The sequence below is a fragment of the Neoarius graeffei genome, chromosome 6 (genome assembly GCF_027579695.1).
Source record: "Neoarius graeffei isolate fNeoGra1 chromosome 6, fNeoGra1.pri, whole genome shotgun sequence".
NCBI lineage: Eukaryota > Metazoa > Chordata > Actinopteri > Siluriformes > Ariidae > Neoarius > Neoarius graeffei.
The window spans coordinates 41,232,037-41,249,361 of NC_083574.1; the positions used below are offsets into that span (position 1 = coordinate 41,232,037).

Here is a 17,325-nt window from a genome sequence, read left to right on the forward strand (position 1 = left end):
AGCACTGCGTGCTTATAAATCTCTGGACAGTTATCTCTACAGAAATTCAGGATTTGTCAGCGACTCAGATGTGGCATCTTGTAAACAAGAATCCTCATTGGACGGGTAAGTCACTTAAGTATTGAGTATAGCACTGACCAGCCGATTATAGAATAGAATAAGGTAATTCCAGCTGTAATTCCAAATCGTCCGTCTTGTTTACATGGATCTGGTGTTGGAGAGGTAGAGGCTTGGCAGTGGAGGTTTGAGTAGCTGTTTTCTGAGCTTAGTCAACAGGCCTGCTCTGCAGCCTCGCTTTTGCTTCCGCTCCCGGCGCCACCTCCTTCGCTTTGCTTCCGATAACAATCCATGGAGACCCCGCTGGTCTCGCTATCTCGTCCGGAATGTTTTTTTTTTTTTCTCGTCCGGAATGTTGTGCATGCGATGGAAATCGCTACAAACCGTCATTTTCTGCTGGAAACCAATGTCCAGTAAGTCCATACGGTTGTAGTGGATATTGAAGTCCGATACAGACGAACAACACGCAAAAATACACACAAAAAACATAAAAAACGTGCACAGGTAGGGAGAGCTTGTAGCCGCAGCCGTTGTAGTAGAATTGTATATAGTAGGGTTTTCCAGAAGAAAAGGTAGAAGTAAAAGCAGAAGTAGAACCAGAAGTAGAAGTAGAAGGCGGAATATGCCGTTTGACCGACAAGATGGCGTCTGTCACAATCTGGATCGGCTGTGACGTCACATGCAAGTGCTCCATATATAGCTTGTATATAGTGTACATAGCTTGCAACATTTATTGCGCAAGGTGGCCCACTTTAGATCATTCCTTCTGGACTAGACGAAGCCGGAGTGAGCTACACCATCATTGACGGTCTCATTTGAATGGGTTATAAAAACTGTCAGTGGTGCTAGTGGTATTGTTGCCATCCTGGACCTTGAGGAAAATCAGAAATGACAAGAATAATCAGATTCTCTAACAAATGTTGACGAGCTTCATAATCGCTGCCTCTTGTTCAATAATGATCATCACTCCGGGACACACTCAGCTGTCCATGCTGTCATGCCTGACTGCCCTGGAGCACATCTAATATAAACACAGCTGTGTGTGGCGTCCAGGTCTGCTCTGGTGTGAGGTGTGTGTGGGATCAGTGGAGCTGCATTTAATCTGCATGCACTACCACTCCACTCCTTGGAGCCTGTCAGAAGACAAGTTAAAAGGCTTTAAGAAAGGTGAAAGATGGGTGAAATAAGTTTTACTCTCGTTACCACACTTCACATTCTCCAACTTTTTGAATTTGAAAGTAACTCAGGAAGATATGAATGGATGCGTGCACCCAGGTTTGTGCTAGATGATATATGTTGCATGTGCTTTACTGAGTGTGTGCACAAGCCTCCACAGGACCTTGGACAACTGAATAATTCTGATCAGGTCCTCTCTTTCTCTCTGTTTCCGTCTCCTCTTGGTGTGTCTGTCTTTCCTGTCCTCTCCTTCTAGGGCACCGAGCGGAGTACATGACCACAAGGTAAACTCATTCTCGACTGAATATGAGATTTTAACTGCAGCCTTTTCAAGAACATATTCAAAGGCATGTGTTGCTGGGGAAATAGCTTTTCCAAGGACAGCTTTTGTTTTCAAAGTTATAACTGAGACAGACGCAGACACAGAGTGGTTTTCAATTATCCTTATTGATATCAGCAAATTAAATGCACCATTAGTTTTATTGGCACATGTATTATATATTTTGTTTTACACAACAGTAGATTGCATAATGCAATCAAAGTTTTCTTCATAGATGGGAGGATCAAAACGTGAAGCTTTTAGATACTCTAAAAATCTTCACTGAGTTTGGTACGGTATGTGTGTCGAGACCGTGCATTCTGATCCCCCTGCTATAATCCTACACAGACATGGCGCGATAGCTGATATTCTGATCCTCATGGGGTTCCATCCTTCAGTCGTCCATTACTTTGCACCACCACAGCTCTCAACTCACTAACGAGGAAAGTCTTCAGGGTACACTTTGTGATCAGATAAAAACGCTCCCGCTCCCACCGCGATAGTGTTTTTAATGCACTGAAGGTGACGGGTGAATCATTTTCCTTAAAGCTTCCTTCTACCATTCTACAAGAAAGTTACTGTTGGTTAATAAATAAGAATGATTATTATCCATACAGGATACTTTTTCAACGGAATAAAAATGTGTATTCTAATTTCTATTCCCTTCTAGCGGGTTTCATTCATTTGGTTCGATAGCATGCAATATTGTTAGCATATCGCTTATCCTATGTGTATTGCGTCACTCTACCCAACGGAGAATGAGCGTTGAATATGGTTTACGATATTGCATGGTTGTCAAGGCAACATTAGATCACACGTCGGAGCTGATGTGAATATCCAATGAGAAAGTTTTCTGCTGCGCATGCGCAGAATCATTTCTTTGTTCACCGGGAAAGAGAAAGACGCATTGAACACCTGAAAGGCTACCAGAACTTCATTAGATATTCTTCATGCATATTTATAAGCAGTGGCGAACCGCTGCTATTAGAGCTGGGACTTAAAGGAATAGTCCACCGTACTTCCATAATGAAATATGCTCTTATCTGAATTGAGACGAGCTGCTCCGTACCTGTCCGAGCTTTGCGCGACCTCCCAGTCAGTCAGACGCAGTCAGACGCGCTGTCACTCCTGTTAGTAATGTAGCTAGGCTCAGTATGGCCAATGGTATTTTTTGGGGCTGTAGTTGGATGTGCCCAAACTCTTCTGCGTTTTTCCTGTTTACATAGGTTTATATGACCAGTGATATGAAACAAGTTCAGTTACACAAATTGAAACATAGCGATTTTCTATGCTATGGAAAGTCCGCACTATAATGACAGGCGTACTAACACCTTCTGCGCGCTTCGGCAGCGCATTGATACGAAGCTCAGATATCAATGCGCTGCCGAAGCGCGCAGAAGGTGTTAGTACGCCTGTCATTATAGTGCGGACTTTCCATAGCATAGAAAATCGCTACGTTTCAATTTTTTTAACTGAACTTGTTTCATATCACTGGTCATATAAACCTATATAAACAGGAAAAACGCGGAAGAGTTTGGGCACATCTAACTACAGCCCCAAAAAATACCATTGGCCATGCTGAGCCTAGCTACATTGCTAACAGGAGTGACAGCGCGTCTGACTGACTGGGAGGTCGCGCAAAGCTCGGACAGGTACGGAGCAGCTCGTCTCAATTCAGATAAGAGCATATTTCATTATGGAAGTACGGTGGACTGTTCCTTTAAGCTCAGCCAAAACTTAGCCAGACACGCCAATAAAGCAACAGGGCAATGGATTTTGCAAGGGATTAGCGGCAGGCTGCCAGGTCGCTCCGTTGTGTGTAGTTATCGATGCTGATTTTAAAAGTAACTAAGTAAATTACACAGGGAAATGAATACTTAAGTATGAGTGAAAAATACTGTAGCGAACGTGTGTGGAAGAAGAGCATAGAGACAGAAATCTTAGTTTCTTGGTCATTAGCCTGTGCTACTTACTCTCGATAGCACTGGCTTCACTGTTTTATTAGCATTCGCTAACACTACTGATGAACACTACACCGGCTGGAGGTGACTCCACTGCAGCGCTGACGGCGCCGGCTCGTGGGTAAGCTAGCATTGGCCTTTGAGAATGCTGATATAAAGAAAGTGTGTGTATAATAACAATAATAATATTGTCTGGCTTTTTTCGTAGTATATCAGATATATTCCATTCAGTTAGCATGATATTGAACCCGTCTTCCACTCGTTCAGTATCATGCTAGCTGAATGGAATATATCTGATGGACCACTCAATGCCAGCCAGTATTATTTAAATATGAAATGTAATATTGTGCAATGAAGGGTGATCTTGCCTCTCAAATCCATGAGGAAAAGGGAAGGACATTTGAAAAGGGGGGGGGAACCTTTCACTAGTAATTACATTAATGGAATTTAGCAGACCCTCTTATCCAGAGCAACGTACAACATACCCAGAGCAGCCTGGGGTTAGGTTCTTTGCTCAAGGGCACTTCAACCATTCCTGCTTGTTCGGGGATTCAAACCAGTGACCTTTTGGTCCCAAATCTGCTTTTCTAACCATTAGGCCATGGCTTCCCATATACAGTGATGCTTGAAAGTTTGTGAACCCTTTAGAATTTTCTATATTTCTGCATAAATATGACCTAAAACATCATCAGATTTTCACACAAGTCCTAAAAGTGGATAAAGAGAACCCAGTTAAACAAATGAGGCAAAAATAATATTATACTTGGTCATTTATTTATTGAGGAAAATGATCCAATATTACATATCTGTGAGTGGCAAAAGTATGTGAACCTTTGCTTTCAGTATCTGGTGTGACCCCCTTGTGCAGCAATAACTGCAACTAAACGTTTCCGGTAACTGTTGATCAGTCCTGCACACCGGCTTGGAGGAATTTTAGCCCATTCCACCATACAGAACAGCTTCAACTCTGGGATGTTGGTGGGTTTCCTCACATGAACTGCTCGCTTCAGGTCCTTCCACAATATTTCCTGTGGATTAAGGTCAGGACTTTGACTTGGCCATTCCAAAACATTAACTTTATTCTTCTTTAACCATTCTTTGGTAGAACGACTTGTGTGTTTAGGGTCATTGTCTTGCTGCATGACCCACCTTCTCTTGAGATTCAGTTCATGGACAGATGTCCTGACATTTTCCTTTAGAATTGGCTGGTATAATTCAGAATTCATTGTTCCATCAATGATGGCAAGCCATCCTGGCCCAGATGCAGCAAAACAGGCCCAAACCATGATACTATGACCACCATGTTTCACAGATGGGATAAGGTTCTTATGCTGGAATGCAGTGTTTTCCTTTCTCCAAACATAACGCTTCTCATTTAAACCAAAACGTTCTATTTTGATCTCATCTGACCACAAAACATTTTTCCAATAGCCTTCTGGCTTGTCCACGTGATCTTTAGCAAACTGCAGATGGGCAGCAATGTTCTTTTTGGAGAGCAGTGACTTTTTCCTTGCAACCCTGCCATGCACAGCATTGTTATTCAGTGTTCTCCTGATGGTGGATTCATTAACATTAGCCAATGTGAGAGAGGCCTTCAGTTGCTTAGAAGTTACCCTGGGGTCCTTTGTGACCTCGCCGACCATTACACGCCTTGCTCTTGGAGTGATCTTTGTTGCACGACCACTCCTGGGGAGGGTAACAATGGTCTTGAATTTCCTCCATTTGTACACAATCTGTCTGACTGTGGATTGGTGGAGTCCAAACTCTGTAGAGATGGTTCTGTAACCTTTTCCAGCCTGATGAGCATCAACAACGCTTTTTCTGAGGTCCTCAGAAATCTCCTTTGTTCGTGCCATGATACACTTCCACAAACATGTGTTGTGAAGATCAGACTGTGATAGATCCCTGTTCTTTAAATAAAACAGGGTGCCCACTCACACCTGATTGTCATCCCATTGATTGAAAACACCTGACTCTAATTTCACCTTCAAATTAACTGCTAATCCTAGAGGTTCACATACTTTTGCCATGCACAGATATGTAATATTGGATCATTTTCCTCAATAAATAAATGACCATGTATAATATTTTTGTCTCATTTGTTTAACTGTGTTCTCTTTATCTACTTTTAGGACTTGTGTGAAAATCTGATGATGTTTTAGGTCATATTTATGCAGAAATATAGAAAATTCTAAAGGATTCACAAACTTTCAAGCACCACTGTATAAGAAATAGTAGATAATAAATAGTAATAAATAAATATTCAAGTGACACCCCCCAGTCAGACATATTAATCAGGATGATTGTGTAACCAATCAATCAATGGCTTCCACTATTTCTAGCTCTAACTGTACGTGCTTGCTTTGGTCTCTGGTGAAGAAAGCTAACCAAATGCAGCACATGTGGTGCTTCACTTAGCAGTGTTTTTTAGAAAAGCGTTACTTTCGAGCATTTCAGAATATGATCCAGTGCCAAATATTATTCTAATTATTATTAGAATATATTATTATTATGTTATTTTAGAAATTATTAATATTATTCTCATCTCATCTAATCTCATCTCATTATCTGTAGCCGCTTTATCCTGTTCTACAGGGTCGCAGGCAAGCTGGAGCCTATCTCAGCTGACTACGGGCGAAAGGCGGGGTACACCCTGGACAAGTCGCCAGGTCATCACAGGGCTGACACATAGACACAGACAACCATTCACACTCACATTCACACCTACAGTCAATTTTGAGTCACCAGTTAACCTAACCTGCATGTCTTTGGACTGTGGGGGAAACTGGAGCACCCGGAGGAAACCCACGCGGACACGGGGAGAACATGCAAACTCCACACAGAAAGGCCCTCGCCGGCCACGGGGCTCGAACCCGGACCTTCTTGCTGTGAGGCGACAGCGCTAACCACTACACCACCATGCCGCCCTAATATTATTCTAATATTATAAATTATTGTTATGAAGACTAAAATGATATTAAAAATATTAAAATATTATTCAATCTAGTGACTATGTATTGTTTGAAAACCTTGTAATTGTGTTCAAAATGTTCCCCTTCAATATCCAGAGTACAGAAGTTCAAACGTACAGTGGTAGACGTCGTTTCTCGATTTATATGTGGCTGATTACTAATAGGATGATAAAAGGATGCAGTGTTTTGGGGTTTGTTTGTTTTTTGTGATATAAAGGTGATTGTAGGTTCCCTGTGACCTCAACATGGGTACACAGCTTCTCTGACAATAGAACGATACCCCTCGCTGCTCACAGCAGGTCTATGGGTGGTAGATCTGTATGCAGTTCTGACTCAACCCTGACAATCTAAAGTGTTTTTTTATTTACATCTTAAGCAGGAATTAATACATTTATATCAACCATTTCATATCCTTTTAGCTGAGATGGCCTGTTTGATCCTGTTCTTTGAGGAACTCAAGGTGTTGCTTCAGATTCAGATCACATCAGATTCAGATCACCTCACCATTCTGGCAGACCCTGAAATTCCTCACACGTTTCCTGAACAGGATCAGGTCCAGCCCTATAACGAGTCTTACACTCCCTGAACAGATTTAAAGGGCAGATTCACCCATTACTCAAATGTTGAGTGTCCTGTCCATGATGGCATGAGCTCTGATCATGCTGAGCTCTGAGAGCTTTTCTCTGGCAGGCCTCGCAGTGCTGATTACTGAGTTTGATGTAATATTAGCTGTGTACTTGAATCTAATCAGCATCAGCATTTTAAAAGGTCACAAGATGGACTACATACTGCCTCATACTGCGTTTTCCGAGAAGCACAATTGGGTTTTAAAAAAAAACAGTACTCGTCTTTAGTTTTGCATTAAATGTTAAGAGCAAAGGAAAATAACCTCTTGGTGTTTTTTTTTTTTTTTTGGTGTGTATAAACATTTCTTTGTTCCATAGGCCTCCACATCTTCCTCCTAAACCACTCTGGAGGCCCAGACCTCGCTCAGTTTTTAACATAAAGCTATTTAATGGCAATTTGGAGGCTTTTATAAAGGTACAGAATGAAGCATATCGGCGAGAACATGCGCAGACGACCGTCTAATGAGCCAGTAACCTGCTTTAGCCTCAGCTTTTCCTGAGATTATTACAGTCTGTCTGTTTAACCTGTGAACTCAGTCTTCACACTCAGAAGAACCATGGGGCTGTGCGTGTGTGTGCGCGCGTGTGTGTTGCATCATTGAACTAGTGAGGATTCTGGGAAGCAGTGAACCGTTTTAAGCATGGATTTACTAGCTGATTAAGTAATAAATCAGATGTAGGCGTGTAATGATTCACAGTGTAAAAATAATAACTAAAGGTTTTGCTTAATGTATATCTGGCTTTGAGAACCCTGCAGAGATGTGTACCAAGTGCAGAGATGATTATGTTGAAGATGCATATTTTATTGCTATAAGGTACTTGTTCTGTGCATGTAGCTCTTATTTGTTGTGGAGAAACTGGTTGTTGTTGGGTTTTTTTTCCACTTGGCTCATAGCTTCACATTTGCTATTTCTTGCAACAGTGATTATTCAATCCACAAAATGTTCTTTTTTTTTTTAAGATTTTTTTGGGCTTTTTTCACCTTCATTATTGGATAGGACAGTGTAGAGACAGGAAATGAGCGGGAGAGAGAGACGGGGAGGGATTGGGAAACGACCCCAGGCCGGAATCGAACCCGGGTCCCCGGATCCATGGCATGGCACCCCATCCACCCGAGCCACGACGCCCCCACAGAATGTTCTTTTAGTTATGTTTTTGATATGGTCATGAATGTAAATAGAGATGTAGTGAGAACACTGGTTGACTGGAGCTGAAGTGATGAGTGTATTTTATAGGTTACTGATACTTTGGTGATGGAAAGGCTGTGTGTGTGTGTGTGTGTGCGCGCACCCCTGTGTTCTCTCTCTGTACGGTGTAAGGCTGACTCTGCAGTGTCCTTGGCAGACTGATAATAACGTGTGGGCTGTTATTGGTGCTTGTAGTGCTGGGACTGAATAACTGGTTTTCTTTCTCCCTCTTCTATGTTCTTACTCTCTTCTTTGCTCATAGCCGTGGACGGCGGAACTCTCACACCCGGCATCAGGTAGAGCCTCTGTCATGCTATAACTGGCTTATGCTGCCTCTTGAACCTTCTCACAATCTGAACATGTTTAGTTTATATACTCATGTGCATTTTGTTAAAGAGTGAGAGAAGAACACTAATCTTTACAGACCTACTGTATGTCCTAAAGCACATTTTATTCACTCTATAAAGTACACATTCTGCCATTTTATAATCATATCTAAAAGGATGTAAAGCATCTAAAAGAACCCTTGTTCAGTTGAGTGCAATTGTGTTTTACTACTGAAAACCAGTTACATCATACTTGAATATTATGCATACCATGTCTAAGTGAGCAGATATCGAACAGGCGTTTGAAATTTGAAATGACTTACCTTATTTATCTGACCGTCTCAATATTGCGTGAAATGGTTTAAACCTCGCATGATTACATCGTATTTAAAGCTTGAAAATTTCAAACAGGCTCAAGCAGGTTGTTGTCAGTTGTTATTCTATCCAAAGTCACTGGATATGAGCAATTGTACGCTCTGATTGGCTACTCTACTACTAGGCTATCAGCTCATATACTGTGAGTAGAGAATAACAAAATGGCGGCACGTGTTGCTGAACCAACCGAGGATGAAATAAAATGAAATATTTTGGTTTTGTTTCCCCCAATATCTCCTGTTTCACACTCCAGCCCAGTAGATGGCGGTAATGCACCTTTAAGTTGGTTTGCCAAACTTACTGCCAAAAAAAACCTAAAGAAGAAGACACCCCCCCCCCCCCCCCCCCCCCCCAAAAAAAAAAAAAAGCAACAAAATATGGAATAAAAGTATTTGATGGTAAGAAGGTATCTTTTTTATTTTTCAGTAATTATTATTATAGCATTTTTCACAAATTGCTACTGTCATTTCGCCGGTTTGTTTACATTCTAAGCGGAAATTGTTTTGTCGGACGTTTCGTATAAAGTTTTTATTTATCAGAATCGCATGAAGTAAAAATAAAAATGCTCTGTTTCTCAAAATCCAGTGAATGTGGATAGAATAAAACAGTTATTCCACTCAATCTGGTCGTACATGGCTTATAGCCAACTCGGCGCTCGTTGGCTATCAGCTCATGTACAACTCGATTTCCTGGAATAACTGTTAAATATCAGTGTTTAGGGGCACTGTTACCAACAATCATGATCATAATTCTGAAATTGCTCTCAACTGTAGATAAGCACATTCCAATCTTTTTTTTCCTGACACACACTGTTATTCCACTGTGAGTCTCAGGCCGGGAGATCCGGTACTAAATTTGTATAAATCAGTCTGCTTGATATTTTGACATATCCAAGTTGGAATATTTTCTAGACCATGCTGAGAGTAGCTGCTCTCTAGCTGGCCTGTCTACATATGCATGCACTCCCTGCACATTGTCCTTATTAAAAGCATATAAAGAAGCATCATGCCAAGACTAGAACTAACAGTGGCAAGTTCAGCCAAGAGAGAGATGAGTATTTACCCTGCAACAGGCAGTGATGGTCTTCCCAGTGAAGAGCACACTCAGATGTTTCCTTGGACTTGTTATTGTTGTCCTGTTGAATTGTCTAGCTCAAGCTATTGTCGTGCTCAATGAGGTGTAGAATTAGATTCTGTTCACAACATTCATTACTAGAAGTGAAAATTCTATTTAAAGCTAAATAAAATGATCCCTGCTGGGTCTGTAATCACTTCTCTCACGTACTAACACTTCAAACAAACAGCATGCGTTATGGCTTCAAGGGAATGCAACGTTTTGCTTGGTCAATGTAAAAAAAAAAAAGTATGTATGCATCATTATGCAGGAGTGTGTCAGTATTTCATCAGTGTTACTTTTCTTTTCAAAGGACTCTGGCCAAGTTATTCCACGAATAGTCGAGAGCTGTATTCGATTCATCAATCTTTATGGTAAGCTGTATTCTAGTTATTTCCTCACTACTTACACACAATTACATGGTGCAAACTAGTGTTTGTTGTCACTGCAGCATGAGAACAGCTCCGAGAGGAAGTTTATTGTAGCGCTTGTGTTCCGGCGTCTCTTCTTTATTGCCCTCTCTACACAGACTGGCTCCAGTGAAGACTCAGACATTGTCTGCAGTTAGGGTGTGGCTTTGTGTGTCTTGATTGAATTTGTTTCAAAGCCCCAGCTGAGTCAGTGCAAAGAAAGAAAGCCCTTATATATCCTAATACGATTGGCAGTTAAATCATATCGGCTCAGGACAGTGTGGTAATAAGAAAAGAAATCATTCTTCTATTTCATTTTAACGACCAATTTTGCTAAAGGTGGCTTCAGTCTCGAGCAGCACAGTGAGGTAGGAGGTAACATTGCCTCTTGACATCTTCCAGGGTCCACAGTTATCCCTTTTTTTCCAACATGGAACAGGTTCCGTTCTGGTTGGTGCACCAAATTGTGAACCGTTCAGAGCATTTCAACCAAAAATAAATTTGTTCAGGACCTGAAAAGTTGGTTCCCAGCTGGAACCAGAATATAGCTGGTTTTCCAGCGCAATCCGTGATGACATCAGTGGGCGTGTCATTAGTTTGGAGAGGAAGCGGAGCGCAGCAGTGGAGAACGCAAAGGAAAAGGATACATTTTCAGGAAAAAATGGAAGGAAAATAAATATTTGCAGTAACAGAACAAAAGCTTGCAGGTTATCAATACGCTGTGCCATCTTACTACCAGTGGTGAACTGTTACTATTAGAGCTGGGACTTCAGCTCAGCCAAAATTTAGACAGACACACCAAAAAAGCAACAGGGCAAAGGATTTTGCAAGGGATTAGCGGCAGGCTGCCAGGTCGCTCCGTTGTGTGTAGTTGTCGATGTTGATTTTAAAAGTTACTAAGTAAATTACACAGGGAAATGAATACTTAAGTCTGAGTGAAAAATACTGTAACGAGCGTACGTGGAAGAAGAGTCTGGAGACAGAAATCATAGTTTCTCGGTCGTTAGCCTGTGCTACTTGCTCTCAATAGCACTGCCTTGACCGCTTTATTAGCATTCGCAACACTACTGATGAACGCTACACCGGCTGGAAGGTGACTTCACTGCCGCGCTGGTGGTGCCGATTTGTGAGTAAGCTCGTGTTGGCCTTCGAGAAGACCTAGGGTGATACATTTTTGGTCTCTCCCACTATAAATCAGAATCTGATTGGTTAATTCATCTGTCACTTCCTATATAAACATACACTGCCATGACCTTCTGTCCTGGCAATGAAGTCCTAACCAATGAGTGAGCCAGCTCTAAACTCTTCTCAGCCTAGAGACAACAAACAAACAAAATCTCATTGGATAACTCGATTTTAATGTTTTCAGGACAGTAACCTTTTCATTTCTGAAGCAAATTTGATAGAAAATGAGGCCAAATTAGAAGAGAATAATTATAATGAAATTATGAAAGAATGAAAGCAATTAAAGAATGAAAGAAATTGAATATAACATTTGAAATGCTGATATGTTTGGGCTTCTCTGAAGGCCTAGAAGGCCCTGATGGTTCCCCTCTGCTTGCTACTACTGTTTACTCTCATTGTGCACTGTGCAACACCCTCCGTTCTTGACAAATCCTTGATTACACTCAAAACTGGTGAAATCACAGGCTGGTTCACTAACTGGCACCAAAGAACAGGTTCAAAGAATCCTGAATGGAGCTGGCTCAAGATCCAGTTCCCTGTTGGTCAAAAAGCAGTAATAAAAATTTGATCCAGAGCTTGAGTGGGTTTCCTTTGGGTTCTCTGGTTTCCGCCCATGTGATCCTGAGTGGTGTAACACCCTGAAATCTTGAGTTCTTGATGCCATAGTCATCCATATCTGGGAGCCAAGGAAGCAAAATTGGTCATGCTGTCTGGGTGGGAGGGATGGCATCCTCTTTCCCCTGTCAATCACAGTGACATTCCTGAGCACGTATGTGGAAGAGGGTAGATAGCACTTTGCTCTGATTGTTATGTCGCCCTGTGACGCAGCATGAGCAGCAGTTTGAAGAAGAAGCAGTGGCTTGCTTCACATGTCTTGGAGGAAGCAAGGATTAACCTTCATCCTTTTCAATTGCTGTCCTGTGATAGACGAGAGTTAGTTACTGGGTTGTAACTGGCAAGACCGAATTGGGTAGAAAATGGGGGGGGGAGTCCAAAAATGGGCGTCAGATCAAAGGTGTATTCTCACTTCAAGTCCAGTGTTCCTGGGATGGATAAACTCTGCAGCCCTGACCAGTATAAAGCAGTTACTGAAGATACATGGATGACTTCAACTTCTCTGACCCTCGTGAATTAAATCGGATTAGCATTTTTGTATCCGACTGGCTGGCAGTTTGTCATTTTGCCATTTCACGCTTCTGCTTATGAGCCAAACTCATCATTTCAGCCATTCTGATAGGACTTCTGGACCACACTGCATGTAATATGAGTTTTCACTTGTTCTGCTCGCTCTCTCTCTCTCCCCACCACAGGTCTTCAGCATCAAGGCATATTCCGTGTATCTGGCTCGCAAGTTGAAGTGAACGATATTAAGAATTCATTTGAGAGAGGTGGGTGGTGAAATGTCACAGTGTCGGGCTTTGAATATATTAATCAGGAGTCACTGTTATGTAAGCATAACTACTCTTATCTGTTATGACTCACATGCTTATACTGTTTGAAGATGAGAGTAACATCCCTAATATTTCTGTTTATTTGTAACAATTATTTATACTCTTGAAACTGTAAGAGTATGGAATTACACCAGTCCTTTGGCTCTATAAAAACAGGGTTCCTGTATTTATGCGATATGGTATCTCTGTTTATCTCTGAATATAAACAGTATGTTTAGAGTATAGCTTCATTTACTGAAACCTGCTGTGTCTCCCAGGCAACGACCCTCTCACAGATGATGAGGATAACCATGATATTAACTCGGTGGCAGGAGTTCTCAAACTCTACTTCCGAGGTCTGGAGAACCCCCTCTTTCCAAAGGACAGGTTTAATGACCTCATCTCCTGCATCAGTAAGTGCAGACATGCGTACACAAGTCAGAAGAATCATGGTCATGAAATTAAGACATAAATTATTATTATACCCCCACTCCGAAGGAGGGGGGGTATACTGGTTTACCTCTGTCCGTCCGTCCGTATCTCCGTCCGTTCGAAACACCCTTTTTCTCAGCAACCACAAATTATAGCCACTTCATATTTGGCACCAAACTTCAGCTTGGGGTTCTATACCGTCTATACCGTTTTCAGGTCTATCGCACATCAACTTCCTGTTTACCAACGAATGTATTTACAAAACATATAGGGTGGCATTACGAAATGTTCGTAACACTTTTCTCAGCAACTACAAATCACAACTGCTTGATATTTGGTACCGAGCTTCAGCTTGGGGTTCTGCACCATGTATACCGTTTTCAGGTCTGTCCCATATCGACTTCCTGTTTACCAACTGAATGTATTTACGAAACATATAGGGTGGATTTTGACACTATCTCAAGAAGCAAAATGCTATTTCAGAATGACAGTTTACCAGAATGCTATTTGAAATCCCTGGGGAGAACACGGCTCTTTACTTACTTGTTTCAGGGTTAATTATTTGTTGAAGTCAACATTCATAATAAGTGTCCTATTCCTTCGATTGCTTGCATTCTGATATAAGCGAGAACGGGGGGATACGTAGGTGAGCAGTAACTCACAGTTGATCTTGTTTTGTTTAGTCACATGGACATGCATGGAATTTGCAGATATAAGGACGATTATTCAAACATTTCTGAACATTTAAACATTTTGAGCAGTTTTGTTGGACATTACAAAACATTTGTGGGTTAGCTTAAAAAACAAAAAAAGGCCGATGCTAATTTAACTCTGAGCCAGTGTAGCCAGCTACACACACATGCACACACAGATATAGCAGATTGGTTTGTTTTTCTCTCAGTATATTATAAAAATGCTTAGAGACACAAACCCTGCAAGTTTAGCTAACAATATTTTTCCATATTACTACTTTCATGTAGTAATAAAAAGTGTAAAACAGTTAAAATTGTGTGATCTGTTTTAACTTCTTTTAAAATCTTCTCTCTTTTTTTTTTTTTTGGAAATTCAATTTGTCCAAAAAAAACAAAAAACACATAAATGTGTTAAAATTAGAAATGCCACTGTTCCAGTACCCAGGCTCTCTATCGGAACGATATCAGCAAAAAGTGTTGGATCAGATATCAGAGGAAACTAGAAGGTCACTCAGTAGAGCGTGGCTCCGCCAAGCCACATATTATCAACATCAAGATCAAGTCACTTGAACCTAGGATAATACTAAAGCTGTACACCAAATTTCATCAAAATCTGTTCACTGCTTTTTGAGTTATGTTGGGAACACACAAAAAAATCTTGGATCCACATACATCTGGATTTGCATCAAAATGAATGAATGAATTAATTTATTTATAGTATAGTCAGTTCTCAATAGATTTCAGTTCTGATTGTTTTATTTGAAAGAACTAGACCTTCTGCACAACACTTGGTCATTGTATTGTCAGTTTTTTGCAAACAAATTAGTCATTAGGTCAACTTCACACATTTACTTCTGACTAGAATTGTATCTCCTCTCTTATTTATTACGCAAATTCAATTCTGATCGATGTTTTGGGTCGATCTTCACTTGGGGAACAAAATTTAGTCCTTTGTTGATTTTCCTGTTGTAAACAATTTGTTATGGAGGTTGATCCTCTCTCACATCGTCACATTTCAGTTCTGTTTGATGTTTTGATCGTCTTGATGGCAGGCCAGATGAGTTACTACGTCCTTGATGTTTTGGTCAACATCAAAATCAATCACTTGAACCTAGGGTAATACTAAAGTTGTACACCAAATTTCATCAAAATCTGTTCACTGCTTTTTGAGTTATGTTGGGAACACAAAAAAAAATCCTGGATCCACATACATCTGGATTTGCATCAAAATAAATAAATAAACAAATTTATTTATTTATATATATTTTTGGCCCATGACCCACCTTTCCTCAAAATTTCATCAAAATCCGTTTACTACTTTCTGAGTTATGTTGGGAAAAGACAAACAAATGGAGGCGAAAACGTAATCTCTTCCAACAAAGTTGGTGGACATTTTAAGAAAAAAGAATGAGATCCTGGAACAAATGGGGAGGGGGGGGGGATTGAAAAAGTTTTGGAAAACATCTTTCTGGAACTGTAATCATCTCATCTCATTATCTGTAGCCACTTTATCCTGTCCTACAGGGTCGCAGGCAAGCTGGAGCCTATCCCAGCTGACTACGGGCGAAAGGCGGGGTACATCCTGGACAAGTCGCCAGGTCATCACAGGGGACCTGTAATCAATTACATATAAAGATAGTTGATTGTAGTTTTTAATTTAAGAATGATTGATTTTTTTTTTTTTATCCCCCTCTGGCCGAAAGGCCAGAAAGGGGATTATGTCATGGCGATGTCCGTCTGTCTGTCCGTCCGTCCTGGGAAGGGTACTCACTTTCTGAAATCAACTCATCTTACAATTTTTTGAGGAATTTCACGAAACTTGACAGGATTCTTTGTTATATGTCAGTAATATGCATATTGCAATTTCGTTCAATTCAGTCGCATTTTACCAGAGTTATGGCCCTTGATTAACAAAATTATAATCTGACAATTTCATGAGAGAGTGTTTTCCTTCTGAAATCAACTCCTCTCACAATTTGTGGAGGAATTTCACCAAACTTGGCAAAAGGCTTTGTTATATGACAGTTATACACATATTGAAATTTTGTTTAATTTGGGCAAATTTTACCAGAGTTATGGCCTTGATTATTAACAAACTTGTACTTTGGCAATTTCATCAAGGTGTGCTTGCTTTCTGAAATCAACTTCCCTCGCAATTTTTATCGTCCATTGGCCGAAAGGCCCGAAGGGGGATTATGTCGTGGCGATGTCCATCCGTCCTGGGAAGGGTACAGTTGAAGGTGAAGTTGATTTCACCTTCTGAAAACAACTCATCTCACAATTTTTGGAGGAATTTCACGAAACTTGACAGGATTCTTTGTTATATGTCGGTAATACGCATATTGCAATTTCATTCAATTGAGTTGCATTTTACCAGAGTTATGGCCTAGTTGCCACCGGGGGATATTGTGCTCTCAGAGCACTCTTGTATTATTTATATTTGCAATGCAAATAATTTTTGTTTGAGTGCTACAGTTTTGGATAAGTTGCGTTTTTATCTATGTATTTTTTCCTGTAATTTTTTTGCATGCTTCAGTTAAAAAAATCATTTTAAAGTTTAGTAGTCTTTGTTTAATAAGAAAAAATCTTGAATGGATATCAATATTGGCTGATTCACAAGGTTTCAGTGCCAGTATCAAAAACAAACTAGTAATGTCTTGTCATCTTTTGTTAAAATCCAAACCACATAACAGTAACTTAAAAAACAAACAAACAAAAAAAAAACAAGTACCATATAACAGTAACTTTAGAAAACAAGAAAAACTAGAAGGTCACTCAGTAGAGTGTATACCTCCGCCAAGCCACATATTATCAACATCAAAATCCAGTCAAATCACTTGAACCTAGAATAATACTAAAGCTGTACAACAAATTTCATCCAAATCCATTCACTGCTTTTTGAGTTATGTTGGGAACAGACAAAAAAAACCAAACACCTGGATCCACATCCATATCCAGATTTGCATCAGAAATCTAATCAATTGTTCCTTGGCCCATGGCCTACCTTTCCTCAAAATGTCATCAAAAGCTGTACTTTTTGAGTTACGTTGGGAACAGACAAACA

General features: G+C 40.5%; 1 protein-coding gene across 5 annotated transcripts in view; it reads left to right on the plus strand.

Moving 5' to 3' along the window:
• The window catches only part of srgap1a (SLIT-ROBO Rho GTPase activating protein 1a), a 287,015-nt gene that overhangs the window by 202,659 nt on the left and 67,031 nt on the right, over positions 1-17,325 (plus strand). For 3 of the 5 annotated variants that reach the window (XM_060923664.1, XM_060923665.1, XM_060923666.1), the window contains exons 11-15: positions 1,490-1,517; positions 8,561-8,594; positions 10,426-10,486; positions 13,018-13,095; positions 13,416-13,550. In XM_060923664.1, the coding sequence (XP_060779647.1) occupies positions 1,490-1,517; positions 8,561-8,594; positions 10,426-10,486; positions 13,018-13,095; positions 13,416-13,550 (336 nt within the window). Of the gene's footprint in view, positions 1-1,489; positions 1,518-7,429; positions 7,527-8,560; positions 8,595-10,425; positions 10,487-13,017; positions 13,096-13,415; positions 13,551-17,325 lie in introns of all 5 variants that reach the window. The other 2 variants (XM_060923667.1, XM_060923668.1) reach the window with 1 other exon arrangement.